Source organism: Triticum aestivum, chromosome 5D, assembly GCF_018294505.1.
Source record: "Triticum aestivum cultivar Chinese Spring chromosome 5D, IWGSC CS RefSeq v2.1, whole genome shotgun sequence".
Lineage (NCBI taxonomy): Eukaryota > Viridiplantae > Streptophyta > Magnoliopsida > Poales > Poaceae > Triticum > Triticum aestivum.
Genome location: NC_057808.1, coordinates 347,555,656 through 347,569,963, shown reverse-complemented (window position 1 = coordinate 347,569,963; position 14,308 = coordinate 347,555,656). Strand labels below are relative to the sequence as shown.

Genomic DNA, 14,308 nt, shown 5'->3' with positions numbered 1-14,308 from the left:
GTCTCATCATGCGGAAAAAATACACATTGCATACTTCCATGCCAATTCCTCTTAATAAGGTTATCTTTAGTAAGAATGACTCCGCGAAGAAGATACCATGCAAAGATTTTATTCTTAAAAGGTATCTTCATCTTTCAGATCTTCTTATTATTATCAACTGGCACGTCTGACTGGATCGAAGCTCTATACATGGACACCACTGAGAATTGTCCATCCGCATGTAGGTTCCAACAAAAGACATCGGATCCTTGTGACAATTGTACCGTGGTTAACCGATGGAGCAGTATGTTCCACGATTGGAGTCTAGGTCCAATTAAATCCCTTCTGAACGTCACATTCGGCGAAAATGATTCCAAAACCTTGGCAATAGTATCACCATTGTGACACACAATATTGTATAGAGTTGGATATTGTTCCTGGAGAGTAGCATTACCTAGCCACATATCATCCCAGAATCTAATTTCCGAGCCGTCCTTAATTGAGAAGGAACAATGGCGGAAGAAATATTTCTTCGTTGCCATTAGTCTGCCCCAGAAATAAGAGTTCCCAGACTTCCAGTATACTTGAGATGCCGCCTTAGAACCCACATATTTTCTCCTTAGGAGGGTTTACCATGCACCATCATCCGTCGACAACTTAAACAACCATTTACCGAGGAGGACCCTATTCTTAACCTCAAGGACATGAATGCTCAAACCGCCTTGATCCTTGGGACGGCAAACCACACTCCATTTAGCCAGTCGACATTTCTTTCTCTCGCTATCTCCTTGCCAAAAGAATCTCGATAGGAAGTAATCCAATCTATGTAATACTCCTTCCGGCAATTGGAAGAAGGAAAATCATATATAGTACCATGTTACTTAGTACTGAATTTATGAGGAGCAACCTTCCTCCCAGAGATAGCAATTTACCTTTCCAATTGCTAAGTCTTTATTGTAGTCTCTCATCGACGTGTTTCCATTCAGCATTTATGAGTCTCCGATAATGTACCGGTATTCCCAAATAAGTGATCAGAAACTGACCCAATCCGCATCCAAACAGGTCAGCATACAGATGGGCCTCGTCGTGATCTTCACCAAAACAAAACAATTCACTTTTATGGAAATTGATCTTAAGCCCTGAGAGTTGCTCGAATGCTGATAAAAGTAATTTCAGATTTCTTGCTTTCTCGAGGTCATGATCCATACATAATGCCTCGTCCTCCACCCGTTCGCATGGGTGAGGCTTTTTTTAACAAATCTCTTTGATTATTTGCTCTGGCTGACACATGGGTCTCAGATGTCAGTTAACGGTCAAACAAACGGTTTATTTAGGGTGAGTCTGATCTGTCATAAACCGGATCAATTCTAAATTGCACGGTTTTTTTGGGTTTTTTCGAAACAGCCAACCACCTATTTGATAGTTATCTAGAAAAATAATAATTAAAAACCGGTAGTTTTTCAGAACCCTCCTAGTAAGTACTTAGTAGTTTTATATTTTATAGCCGACGGCTTGAAGGATGGACTGACCCAAATTCCTTTTTTAGCGACTTGCATCTTGCCATTCGCTTTTCAAAAAGATTCCTCGCCGCGCCCAAAATGCTGGAATTGCCCGTGACACAAATCCAAACGCCCAAAAAATACAAAACAAACCACCCACTCCGCAAAATTCCCAAACCTCCATCCAACTCAGCCGCCCGGCTCGAACCCCAGCACCCCCGATGGACGACCACCAGGCCCAGGATCTCGTCAAGGAGCTCGTCCTCCGCCTCGCCCCCGCCGAATCCGGCGGCGGGGGCCGCGACGCGGGCGGCGCGCTGCGGTTCGCGCACCGGCTGCTCTCCAGCCGCCTCGCCCCCGCCGTCCTCCCCGACGAGCACGCGGTCGCGGAGGCCATCAAGCGCCGCCTCGCCGCCTCCGGCCGCCCCGACGACGCCCTCGCCTTCGCCGACCTCCACTCCAAGCTCTCCGCCCGATCCCGCCCCGCCTCGCTCTGGCCCCTCCTCTACCTGCTCGACTCGCTCTCCTCCCACCGCCGCGGGGCCGCCGCCTCCTCCTGCCTCCCCAACCTCCCCGCCGCCGCGCCGGCGGCGGCCGGGGGCAAGCAGGCCTCGCGGGTGCCCGGCACGCCGGCCGGCGGCGTGGTGCTGGTCTCCAAGGATCCGGACAACATCCGCGAGATCGCGCTGCGGGAGTACACCGAGCTGGTGCTCGACGAGACGGAGGTGTCGGAGGCCGCGCTGGTGCGCGACGTGCTCTACGCCTGCCAGGGCATTGACGGCCGGTACGTCCGGTATGACAAGGCCAGCGACACCTACGACCTACCTGAGGGCGTCCGCGTGCCGCGCTCCACTCGCACCCTGGTACGCAAGCTGTGTGAGGTCGGGTGGCTGTTCCGCAAGGTGCGAGGCTTCATCTCCGACAATGTAAGCCGCTTGCCCTCTCATGCCGCCACCGAGGTCGGCACTGTTGCTCAGGCCTTCTGCTCAGCTCTACAGGAGGAACTATCTGATTACTACAAGCTGCTTGCCGTTCTAGAGTCATATTCGTTAAATCCAATTCCAACACCTGGATCTGATTCGGGTGTGTCAGGCAATTACCTCTCACTGCGGCGTCTTGTTGTGTGGCTTGCTGAGCCTACAGTGAGAATGCGCTTAATGGCTGTCTTGGTGGATGGATGCCGTGGCTTGAGAGGCGGTGGAATGGCTGGTGCGATCCATGGGCATGCACAGCATGGGGATCCCATGGTTCAAGATTTTATGGGCCGTTTGCTGCGGCGAGTGTGCTCGCCACTGTTTGAAATGGTTCGAAGCTGGGTGCTTGAAGGTGAATTGGAGGATGTATTTGGCGAGTTCTTCATCGTTGGGCAGCCAGTCAAGGCTGAATCTTTGTGGCGGGAGGGCTACCTTATTCAGTCTGATATGCTACCGTCTTTCATTTCTCCGGTGCTGGCACAGCGGATCCTTAGAACGGGGAAGTCAATCAACTTTCTCAGAGCTTGCTGTGATGATAATGGTTGGGCTGAGGCTGCCACTGAGGCTGCAGCCTATGTTGGCACCACAACAAGTCGAGGTGGGCTTGGTTATGGGCAGATTGATGCTTTGGAGGCATTGGTGGTAGAAGCAGCCAAGAGGATTGATCAACGTCTGATGGACGTGATTCATAAGCGATATCGATTTAAAGATCATTGTCTTGCTATCAAGAGGTATTTGCTTCTTGGGCAGGGTGATTTTGTTCAGTATCTGATGGATGTTGTTGGTCCTGAGTTGTCAGAACCAGCCAATAGAATTAGCCCCTTCCACCTTGCTGGCTTGCTTGAAACTGCAATACGTGCATCTGACGCACAATATGATGACCGTGACATCTTGGACCGGATAAAAGTAAAGATGATGGATCACGGAGATGGTGATGTTGGCTGGGATGTCTTCTCCTTGGAGTATGATGCTAGGGTCCCTCTGGACACGGTGTTCACAGCTTCAGTCATGAAGATGTACCTCAAGATATTCAACTTCCTATGGAAGCTTAAGCGTGTTGACCATTCTTTGACCGGAGTCTGGAAGACAATGAAGCCTAATTGCATTCTTTCTTCTCCATTTTACAAGGAAGGGACAAGCATCAGGGCTCAGTTTGTTTCAGTTCTTCGGAAATGCCAAGTTCTGTTTAATGAAATGAACCATTTTGTGACCAACTTCCAGTACTACATTATGTTCGAGGTCCTAGAGGTTTCCTGGGCTCGTTTTTCAGAAGAAATGGATGCAGCAAAAGATTTAGACGATCTTCTCATGGGACATGATAAGTATCTCACTTCAATTGTGGAGAAGTCTCTCCTGGGTGAGCGATCCCTGGGAATTTTGAGAAATCTTTTTGCCTTGTTTGACATCATATTACAGTTCCGCAGCCATGCTGATAGGTGGTTTGAACGGATATACGAGTTGCAACTAAGGTTAGATTATTGCAGAAATAGCTAATGTCATCTTTCCCTCAAATCTTTATCACATCTACTGTTTGGTTTACTTTGAAGTTTTCCTTCTTACTGCAGGGGAAAGGGTAAATCGAAAACAAAAACCAAGGAAACAGGTTCATGGCTGGAGGGGGGCAGAAAAGCTATGATTCAACTCGCGGGGGAACTTTTTCTGAAAATGGGTGAAGATTTGGACAGCATTGCAAAAGATTATACAGCTTCTCTTGATTCATTTATATCCCAGTTGCCCCTGCAGCAGCATGTTGATTTAAAGTTCCTTCTCTTCCGTTTAGACTTCACTGAATACTACAGCCGTGTTTCGTCCAACAAATGAGTGTGTGCTTCTATTGTGGAAGAAATAGGTGTTAGATTTACTTTTTGGTTTGGATTTGTGAGGTATTCTTGTGTATACGGTAGCCCCACTGGTTGATATATTGTCAGTTCAACGGCATGAGCACATTCAGCTGTCCTGGGCTGTTGAAGGTAATTTCTAGCTGGGGTTAATACAAATATTCTCAAGTTATTCATCATTGCCAGTATGAGAAATGTCAATTTTGACCTTGTCGCTATTCTGGTGCAGATGTTTATCCACCGATGCCATGAAGTTGGAACCTGCATTATAAGCAATGTTAGCGTACAGAGTTGATGTAAGTTTACCTTGATTTGGCATTTGTTTTGGGTGTATCGGTACACATTTCATTTATCTGCTTTCGTGTTTTTATTTATTTAGATTGCACGGAGATTTATCCTTACCAGCTTTTCTGTAGTTACAAGAGAATGAGAATCTGATTTGGCTGGTTGCTGTGTTTGCTGGCTACCAAAATTGTTACCAAACTATCATAGGATCCCATGTCTACTTATAACTTACAAGGAGAGTTACTTTTTGGTTACCTTAATGCTTTATGTCAAGACATCCTGTTTTCTTTCAAAGATAAAAGTGTTGAGCAATGCCTGGCCGTTGGTTACCAACTTATCATACTAGTGATTTTATAACTGATATATCTGGAAACGGTCATATTTACTAATTTGTTTATGATAACTTGGACGGTCGTTTCCATGCTTAAAATAACTGAAAAAGTTTGTACGTGGCATGGGCAAGTTTAATCTGAGATGCATGGTGTGGGGACTGCACGTCCAATGGTATCTTCTGTTAACTGGGCACATCTAAATCGCTATGAAGACCTGAACTAGCTGCTCTGCTCTCATTTTTTTTCTTCTAGATTTGGAGTTCAATTACACACGTATATAGTACGTATAATAAAGAGAATTCAACCATTCCCGTAATAGCTTCAAACTGCTAATTTTGGATGTCACACCTCTGACAATGTATACGGTTTGTGTAACTGGCATGCCACTTGGAACTACCCTCTTTTCTCAGAAGGCAGGCTACTTGGGGTTCTACTGCAGTTGTGTGCCAGTTTGATTTTTTTCGTTCATGATACACCATCTACAAATTGCTGTGCAATTTCCCACAATTACCGTTTTAGCACAGTATCTTTCTCTAATGCCCGCACGGTATGTGCCGTTAAATTTACATGTACCCGTGTTCTCTCGCCTGGTAAACAGGTCTGTAGCCATGTTTCCCATTCATCCGATCCATTGCTGGACAGCGTTCCCCAGAATGACATGGCTATTAGATCAAGTGAATGTTTGAGTTCTGAACCATCAGAACTAATATTGATCAATAGGAAATTGAGTCAGTTGGTCAGTTTATTGAATAGGACATCGAGTCTGTTGCCCTGCTATTATGCGGCAAACTTTGTTGGGCATACATGCCATTTCCCACGGATGTAGTGGTAGGTTTACTATATCTTTGTTCCTGGCTAGCTTGGTTACGAGGTTTGCAACCCACTGATCTTATTGTATTAGTTTGGTCTTTTGATCGGCGAGTGTATTGTGACATCTTCACATCTACATATCTGCTCAAAGGGCAGTGTCGAGTGTCGTCTGCAGGAGCTGTCTGCGAGTGAGTCAGTGTGACGATGAAAGCATCAAAGTTTCCAAAGTACCAAATGAAGTACTCCCTCCGTTCCAAAATAGATGACCCAACTTTGTACTAAGCTCCATAGTGTTCTTACCTTTCCCCAGGCAGCCCTTGAAAAAAGGGGCAGAAGTTCAAATACCAAGGACCCCAGGCAGCCCTTTTCATCAGCTGGAAGCCTTTTTGTTTCATCGGAGAATTTGTGTTGTTCCTCGTGAAAATCTACAAACATCCCGAGAATCTAAAAGGCCCTTAACTTTTACAAGAGCTAGATACGTGGTACTGTGCATTCCAGCATTAGCCCATGAACTCATCGAAAATGCGAAGGTGAACATGGTTGCACACAGTAAATTCAGAAAAAAATACTGGAAAAAATTAAACAAATCTGAAATTTCAGAGTATGAAACTTAGTCGACCATTCTATCTGCAACCATGGTATTCTTTGTGAAGAAAATACAATTGGGACCATACTATTCTTCAAACAGTGTTTTCTAGTATAGCTTTCATTTTGTCATTTTTTTTCAGATTACCACGGATGTAATTTCTTCGTGAAACTTCATACGCGAGTATACCGGTTGACTATGTATATGGGATGTGATTTTTTGAATTTACTATTCATAAAGGGAGCTCATGGAACCATGTTCACCAAATCCGGGTCCATGAACTCACAACATTGTTAGCTCCGCGCCGTGCTTTGGACCGCTTGTGAAGCTCCGAAATGGTCTGCGGTTTGGCAACATTACTTGGCTTTTGGCTTGCAGGTTCTCTGGGGCCCGACTGTGCGTCTGAAGATGTACGCAGGGACTCTCGAAGCCAAATCAAGAGATACAACTGTATTAACGGAATGGTGTTCTTAGAGAGCACGCAAATTGCGTGCCATAGTTTTATAAAAGGCAGAGTTAACGGAATGGTGAAGAAGGCTAAAACGACACAAAGGGAAATTTTCCTAGGAAATTTTGTATCCTTTGAAACTCCTGCGCAAATCTCTTTGTTCCCAACGACCTGTTGGCTGATTTGCCCTCAGCGCCGAGCTCTCGGCGGTCACCGTCTGAGCCGAGAAAGTGACATGCGTGAACAGTCACATAATATAGTCAGCAGAGCGACAAACGAAGGTTCATTAAACTATGTAAGCTTTGATGTCGGGCTCTTTCTTAGTCACCCAAGCGTGGAAAGCCCATCCAAAGGGACGAGCGAAAGGAAAACACGCTCGAGCCAGCACAACAATCACTAAGGCCGAGCAGAGCAGAGCCGCCCCGCGTCTCGGCCGATCGATGGTATCGGGGATATGGAGGAGCCAGGGCGCGACCCGGCCGGAGCTCGGGGAGCCCGCGCCATGGCCTCGCCCGACGCCGTGAGCTTCTACTGCCACACCTGCAGAGCCCGGTTGGAGCTCCCCGCCCCGTCCTCCCCCTTCCACTTCACCCTCTGCCCACGTTGCCGCCGGGACTACCTCGACGACTCCCCCGATCCCCACCACGCGCCGCAGCCGGTGTTGCCGCCGCCTCCACCGCCCCTGTGCGCCGTGCCTTGGCCGCCTGCCCCGTCCACCTCTTCCACGCCACCGCCGGTCCCGTGCGTCTCGTCGCCGTCGTCTTCCTTCACGACGGCGCGGCCGCGGACTCTGGTGTCCCCGCGCACAGGACCCTCGTCTTCCTCCACAGGACCACCGCCTGCGACGTCGAGCGGCAGCGCCGCCTCGCCGACCGCTCCCGTGTCGTCCTGCTGCCCCGAGCGCTCAGCGGCATGTCGGGAATTCCGGCTCCTTTGCTCCCACGAGGAGCAGCGCCGGTCCTCGCCCGCCGTCTCTCCCCTGTCGTCCCCATACTCCACCGCCTGCTCCTCCCCTCTGCTGGCGTCGCCGCCCCCGCCGCCGTTCCACCACGGCGAGCTACTATCCGAGTCGTTTCCTTTGACCTTGCGCTCCTCCACCGGCGAGGAGGCCATGTCACCGCCTCATGATCTGCTTCCTCCTCCGCCCCCGCCGCTGTTCCACCGTGGCGAGCTGCTATCCGAGTCGTTTCCTTTGACCTTGCGCTCCTCCACCGCCGAGGAGACCACGTCGCCGCCTCATGATCTGCTTCCTCCCCCGCCCCCGCCTTGGCTGCCGCTGGCGCCTGCTGGTACATGGGATGAATTCCTCTTCAATCCCTCCGACTCCGATGATGACAGCCCGCCACAGCCTCCGCCGCCGCCGGATGTCTCTCCCTACCACGCCATGTTCGACATGCCGCTCCAAGTCCAACGCGGTGGGTCACAAGCGGCGGCGGCGTCTATCGCCGCCAACGACAGCGTGTTTGAGTTCGACGCGCCGCTCCAACGCGGCGGGTCACAGGCGGCGCCGCCGGAGTCCATCGCCGCCCTGCCCACCGTCACCGTCACGGACGCCGGGCTGGACTGCGTCGTCTGCACCGACCCCCTCCCGCCTTCGGCGCCCGTGCGCCGGCTCCCCTGCGGCCACCTGTACCACTCCCACTGCATCGTGAGGTGGCTGTCCGAGCAGAACTCTTGCCCAATCTGCCGCCGCAGTATCCCGACGATCGCCTCCGATACAAGCGATGTCGCGTCGTCGTCGTCGTCGTCGCAGTCCCCCGGCGGGAGGCGAAGGCGATCTCTGCCGGTGCCAGGGGGGCGCCGGATCAGAAGGATCTGCAGCCGGCTGCTTAGGAACATGGAAATCGGCCGCGATCGTCAGACGAGCAGCAGCCGCGACCGCCAGACAAACAGCGGCGGCGGCGATGTGCATGTCTGATGGCTGCCATTGTCTGTCCTGCTGCACTCGTACGATCGTCGGTGCCACTCCCAGCTCGTTGCACCGAGATCATAGCTCGGCCATGTAATATTATAATTACAGAACATGATTATCGAGTGTTGATAAGTAAGTATGTTGCCTGTAGTTACAAACTTACAATGGGAGTTTCACACAATCCAAAGTTGCATTACGAAATCATTACATCTGCTGGGAGCCAAATGACTGGAAGAGGTGAGTGACAGGCCACCGAAAGATTTTTGGAGTTGCTTACTTACAGTTGGCTGTTTTTCCAATTCAGCAACAATCAGAATTTTGTATTTAGTCTTTGATGTGATATATAATTGGAGGAGGGTCAAATTAATGGCACATATCTATGAACTCTGTGTGTAGACAATTCGCAGCTCCCGGAGCTAGTACAGTCCAGCTCAAATTATCTTTGGGCAACGGAAACCCAGTCCCGAACCTTCTTAAAACCTAGGAGCCAATATACGAGATAAACTAATTACGACAGGGTACAAAAACAGCATACATTGATCGACAACCACTCAGAAAGAGCTCAAAAAGTGTTCGAGGTCTAGGCTGCAACTTCCATCTAATACGCATCAGAAGTTCAGAATAGCAACAGCAGAGAAACGGAAATGTTTGCCAAGAAAGTACTCTAGACAGAACGAGGATCACAAGAAAGCAAATGAGCAGCTCATCTTGAACCGCCAAATAAGTTGCCACTATCTCACCCAGGATGGGAACCACCGCCAGTATGCATGGGAACCACCGCCAGTATGCATGTTCGATTTCACCCTAGTAATTCTCTCGCCACATTAAGCTTCAAACATCGGTAGAATAAAATTCCTCCTAGGAATTGGTTTTGGATCAAAGAGGCCCTTTGAGACCTGAATGTTATTGACAAAACGCAACCTTACCTGGCCTCAAAGCGAAGCAGCCCATGAACAAATATGAATGTTACTGACAAGTATGACTTGCCCATGAACAAATATGAATGTTACTGACAAGTACGACTTGCCCATGAACAAATATGAATGTTACTGACAAGTATGACTTGCCCATGAACAAATATGAATGTAAGTATGTTGTAGAGAAGAATGAACTCACAGCGGGCCCTACATGTCATGCCCAACCATATGGAATGCAGAAACCAACGCAATAATCGGTTGATAGGACAAGTGATTCAGAAGGCTAACTGCACATCATGACCTGTTTCATGTAAAAACCAGGCAAAAGGTAATTGAGAATTATAGTGGGGAAAAACAGCGTGTCCCATTTCACAAAAGAGAAAGAAAAAAAGCATGTCACGAGCACATGCCCATTTCACACCATCCAAAAACTGAAGTACCGACGCACTCAAACAAAAGCGCATGACAAAGAGGTTGGGTTGCCAGCTATGCATCATAAGTAGTAGTCATTTTGCTCGCAAGAACTCTTATCATCCTGAATGCGAAGTAAAACACACTATGTGACTTTTGCTTCATTGTCATTAATCAAATTTGTAGGATTCCGACGCTGAGACATGAACAGAGGAAGTTTCTCTTGTGCCCACAGGAGCAGCATCCGCAACACTCTCTCCACTAACCATGGTTTGTGAATCCTCCTAAGACATGAAAGGATAGTTCAGTGTAAGTACAGGATCCACGTACTTGTATAGACAAATCGCACAAGGCTACAGATTCCAAAGATAGTAGATGAAATAGGATTTGTTACATCAATGCCATCTTCTCGTAGTGAACAGCTTGGACTCACCCACAAATTCAAAGAGAATCACACTGCACTGTGAGGCGGCAATCAAGCTTGGAGTACATGATGCGCTTGCTTCAGGCATCATATATGTAACGCTCCGGCCATAGCCACCGGTTCCTGGCCATTATGCCTGGCGGGGGATCAAGACAGACCCCACAGACTAGCACTAGTCTTTCCTGCGGACATTATCCTCACTCGTGCGCACCCGAGACCAAATTCCCGGTCGGTCACCCATCCTAGAATTGCTCCAAGTCAAGCACGCTTAACTTTGGAGTTCTTTTCGAATGGACTCCTAATAAAGGAAGGAATTTATTGTTGATATGAGTAGTCTATCATTCCTATTAAGCCAGGTTCTCACATACACCCCCACTCAAAGGAACCAACGTCCTCGTCGGCTCATCAGGAACGTTCCCTCTTGGTAGACGTATCTGCGTCCAGTCCGGCACATGTGCCATGCTGTGTGCCACAACGAACCACACACGCCATGCGCCGCATGTCCGTGCACCTGACCCGCACATGTCCATGTAACCGCGAGGGTCGGCTCTGATGCCAATTGCAACGCCCCGGTCATAGCCACCGGTTCATGGCCGTTACGCCTGGCGAGATCTAGACTGACCACATAGACTAGCACTAGTCTTTCCTGCGTACTTTGTCCTCATTCGTGCACACCTGGGACCAACTTCCCGGTCGGTCACCCATCATAGAATCGCTCCAAACCAAGCATGCTTAATTTTGGAGTTCTTTTCAAATGGGCCCCCGAAAAAGAAGGAATTCCTTGTTGATACGAGCAGTCTATCATTCTTATTAAGCCAGGCTCTCACAATATACAAGCTTCCTTAAGAATAATAATAAATGTTTATTAGTCCGACATCACATACCAGCTAAGAAATACCTGCCACTGAAGCTTTGACTGCATCTAGAAAACATAATATAAACTTGGTCACATGAGGACACTAGAATGGCTGATGGTCCATCAAGAAGAAAAAAGGAGACCAGTTGACCAGCATCACAGCCACTAGTCTTATATGAGTATCATGAAAAATAACATCTGGTTTTCTTACTAATTTTCATGTATCTCCACATCAATAGGTCGATAGCCTCCAAAAAACTCAAGGCTACAATCTCAATTCTTAAGTTAGCTGCAGCAGTAGGCTAAGTTGACTTAGGGAGATAAAATGCACCAATCTTGGATTTGCTTGCATGCTTAATGTTTTCATCAGTACCAAGTAAATCTCCTGAGGTATGCAAGCAGACACGCCGAAGCAAAACTATGCAAATAACTTATTTCTCCGTGTAATATACCCCATACAGTTGCTGCTAAACTAGAAGATTCTCTGCAACTTCAGTGCCATGGTAATCCGTTTCAAAAGGAAAACTACACAAAAGGAAACTAAGTACCATAATGGGAAAAACAAGGTTAGGGACAAGTGATAAAATGACTGGGTCAATAACACACACACACACACACACACACACACACACACACACACACATAGTGGACCCAGGATGGGTGACTATTCAAGCTGAGAATAAAAGAGGGTCTGGAACTCAATCCACAACAAAGAGCCAAAGATAGCAAAATTTCATCGCTTAGCCTCTTGCTAAGTAGACATACTGCTAGTTACGTTCATTGGATTACATTCATTAGACGTAGCTTATGTCTCCACTGTTTCCATATATAAGTATATGAAACTAACACATGACCTTTTCACAGCACCAAAAACTTAAGTACCAACACATTTGTAAGAAAGCTCATCTCATGAGAAGAAGTACAGTATGATCAGTCCAAAGAGATTAGTTTTCAACTGGCAAAGAATTGGCCATAGGAAAGATCTCGACAACTTCCCTCGTGCATTTCCCATCAACTCTCTTTCAGCTTTTTCCCTAAAACTATCGAAGTCAACACTTATCTTATCAGATTATGCAATCACTCACGGTTGTCAGTTATGCAGCATATGTAGTGACTTTGATTACCAGGGAGTTGCCAAATCAAACATGATAGTGTGCTACTGTATCAAGACTTGCAATCAAACATTTTTTTTAATAAAAAACAGTTGACTCAAAGCACAGATTATCTACAATAATCCAATGCCCTCAAGTAATTTAAATAAAATAATCTAAGGACCAAACTTCTACAGACTTTACCAGGATCTTCAGGATAGGCTCACCTTGTTGCACACCAAAGAAGGAGGCCACGCCATGATGTAGGGATGTGCGGGGCTTACATATGTACTATCACCAAAGAGCTTGTTTAGCTTTGCCGTTTCCAGGCAGAGGGATAGCAGAGATTCAGTATGCTCATCATACTTAGTTGACAAATAAACAAAGCCATCGATAACCGCCTCAATGTGCACTGTGGGATCATCCTTAGTGGCATCAATAAATGTAGTGAGCAGAAAAGTATCTCCCAGAACCCATTTCTCAACACCATCATCATCAGCTCTCCGAAACCAAACATGAAGCGTTCCTCTCTCTGCATCAGAGAGATCTATGGCAACCATACATAGCATCCCATCCTTGGTCTGACCAAGTCTGAATCGCGTAGAGCTAATCTGTCCCAAGAATGGCGGCAAATCCACTCTGGAGAATTGCACTGTCGCAGTGTTGAGAACAAGTACATAGGGTCGACTCGTGTGTTTCCAATAAACGAATCCATTCAGCTGCGTGCCAGGGTAAAACTTGATAAAGTCGTGTGGCGGCGGCGGCGGCGAGGTCTCCACCCATGGGAAAACCTGCCACTCCCTTGTCGCCGTTGAGAAGACGGCTACGCAAGCCGGCGCCCGCCGGCGCGTGCTCTGGTGCTGGACACAGACCATACGGAACACCCGCTGGTCCTCTTCGGAGAAGACAATGTGGGCCTCAAGAGAGTCGGAGAACAGGATCTCCTCGGGCGGCCGGGGTAACAGATGCAGTGCCTGCGTGACAGGGTTGTAGGCAGCGATCTGGTGGGTGGTATCCTTGACGAGGACGACGTAGCCGCCGTGGAAGCTCTGTAGCTTCCACCCGAGGGTGGAGTCGCCGCTGTCTTCCGGGAGACGGGTGAGGAAGAAATCGGAACCGCGGACGGCGGCGGCGAGGTCCGGGTCGGAGCGGCTGCGGAGGGGGACGAAGGGAGGTACGGGGGCGCGGCGGGGTTCTCCGAAGAATCCAAGGAGCTGCGGCGGGTGGAGCGCCCGGAAGCGGCGGCGGAAGGCGGGGGACGAGCGGACGGCGTTGAGGAAGGTGCGGCAGGCGAGGGCGGCCCGGACGAGGCTCGGTAGGGAGGGAAGGAGGAGGAAGATCTCGCAGAGGAGGTCGTCGCTGATTGAGGCAATGGTGGTGGGTGTCGCCGGCGGGCGTGTCGCCGGCGGCGGTAGCCCTAGCTCGGAGGCCATGACGCCTGGAGAAGAGAGGCGAACCGCACGCGCAGGGCAGGGCCGGGCGGAAAATCCTATCTGCCGCTCGCTGCGGCAAACTGTCGACCAAACGAACACTTCGAGCGAGGAGAACGGTCTGGGATGGGCCGGCCTATTTTAAGCGTCGAGTATGCACCTATTTCAACCGGTTTTGGGAACCTTCTAGAAGGCCCTGAACCGGTTTTCCTTTATAGTTTAATCTGGTTTTTCACTTTCTTGTTTTTTATTTTTCGTTTTCTGATTTTCTGTTCTGTTTCTGTTTCCTATTTAATTATTTACTGTTTGTTTTTCCGTTTTTCCGTTTTTTGTTTCCTTTTTTCCAGTTTATTTTTCGGATGAAAAATGATCAAGTTTTCAAAAAAATGTTCCAAATTTCAAAAAACGTTTGAATTTTACAATTTTGTTCATACATTCTGAAAATGTTCGCATTTTCCAAAAAATCAGGAATTTCAAAAATTGTTCGTGTTACAAATCGTTCATATTAAAAAAAAT

General features: G+C 48.3%; 3 protein-coding genes across 3 annotated transcripts; 2 read left to right on the top strand and 1 right to left on the bottom strand.

Annotated features, from left to right (window-relative positions):
- Positions 1-1,642: 1,642 nt before the first annotated feature.
- Positions 1,643-4,835, top strand: LOC123121662 (gamma-tubulin complex component 3). The gene is made up of 3 exons (XM_044541677.1): positions 1,643-3,921; positions 4,018-4,422; positions 4,520-4,835. Exons 1-2 carry the CDS (start codon positions 1,700-1,702, stop codon positions 4,271-4,273), a joined length of 2,478 nt encoding a protein of 825 aa, XP_044397612.1. The 5' UTR covers positions 1,643-1,699; the 3' UTR covers positions 4,274-4,422; positions 4,520-4,835.
- Positions 4,836-7,032: 2,197 nt separating this feature from the next.
- Positions 7,033-8,870, top strand: LOC123121660 (formin-like protein 20). The gene has a single exon (XM_044541675.1). The coding sequence runs from the start codon at positions 7,206-7,208 to the stop codon at positions 8,667-8,669; it is 1,464 nt and encodes a 487-aa protein (XP_044397610.1). The 5' UTR covers positions 7,033-7,205; the 3' UTR covers positions 8,670-8,870.
- Positions 8,871-9,065: 195 nt separating this feature from the next.
- Positions 9,066-13,886, bottom strand: LOC123121661 (uncharacterized). Its single transcript, XM_044541676.1, has 2 exons — positions 12,590-13,886; positions 9,066-10,275 (listed from the first exon to the last, which is right to left on the bottom strand). Exons 1-2 carry the CDS (start codon positions 13,793-13,795, stop codon positions 10,162-10,164), a joined length of 1,320 nt encoding a protein of 439 aa, XP_044397611.1. The 5' UTR covers positions 13,796-13,886; the 3' UTR covers positions 9,066-10,161.
- Between the last annotated feature and the right edge of the window lie 422 nt (positions 13,887-14,308).

Excerpts from the sequence above, each read along its gene's own strand:
- LOC123121662 (XM_044541677.1), top strand. The coding sequence starts at position 1,700 with ATGGACGACCACCAGGCCCAGGATCTCGTCAAGGAGCTCGTCCTCCGC. Across the intron at positions 3,922-4,017 it reads ATATACGAGTTGCAACTAAG|GGGAAAGGGTAAATCGAAAA; the intron begins GTTAGATTATTG and ends TTCTTACTGCAG.
- LOC123121660 (XM_044541675.1), top strand. The coding sequence starts at position 7,206 with ATGGAGGAGCCAGGGCGCGACCCGGCCGGAGCTCGGGGAGCCCGCGCC.
- LOC123121661 (XM_044541676.1), bottom strand. The coding sequence starts at position 13,795 with ATGGCCTCCGAGCTAGGGCTACCGCCGCCGGCGACACGCCCGCCGGCG. Across the intron at positions 10,276-12,589 it reads CTTCTTTGGTGTGCAACAAG|GAGGATTCACAAACCATGGT; the intron begins GTGAGCCTATCC and ends TTCATGTCTTAG.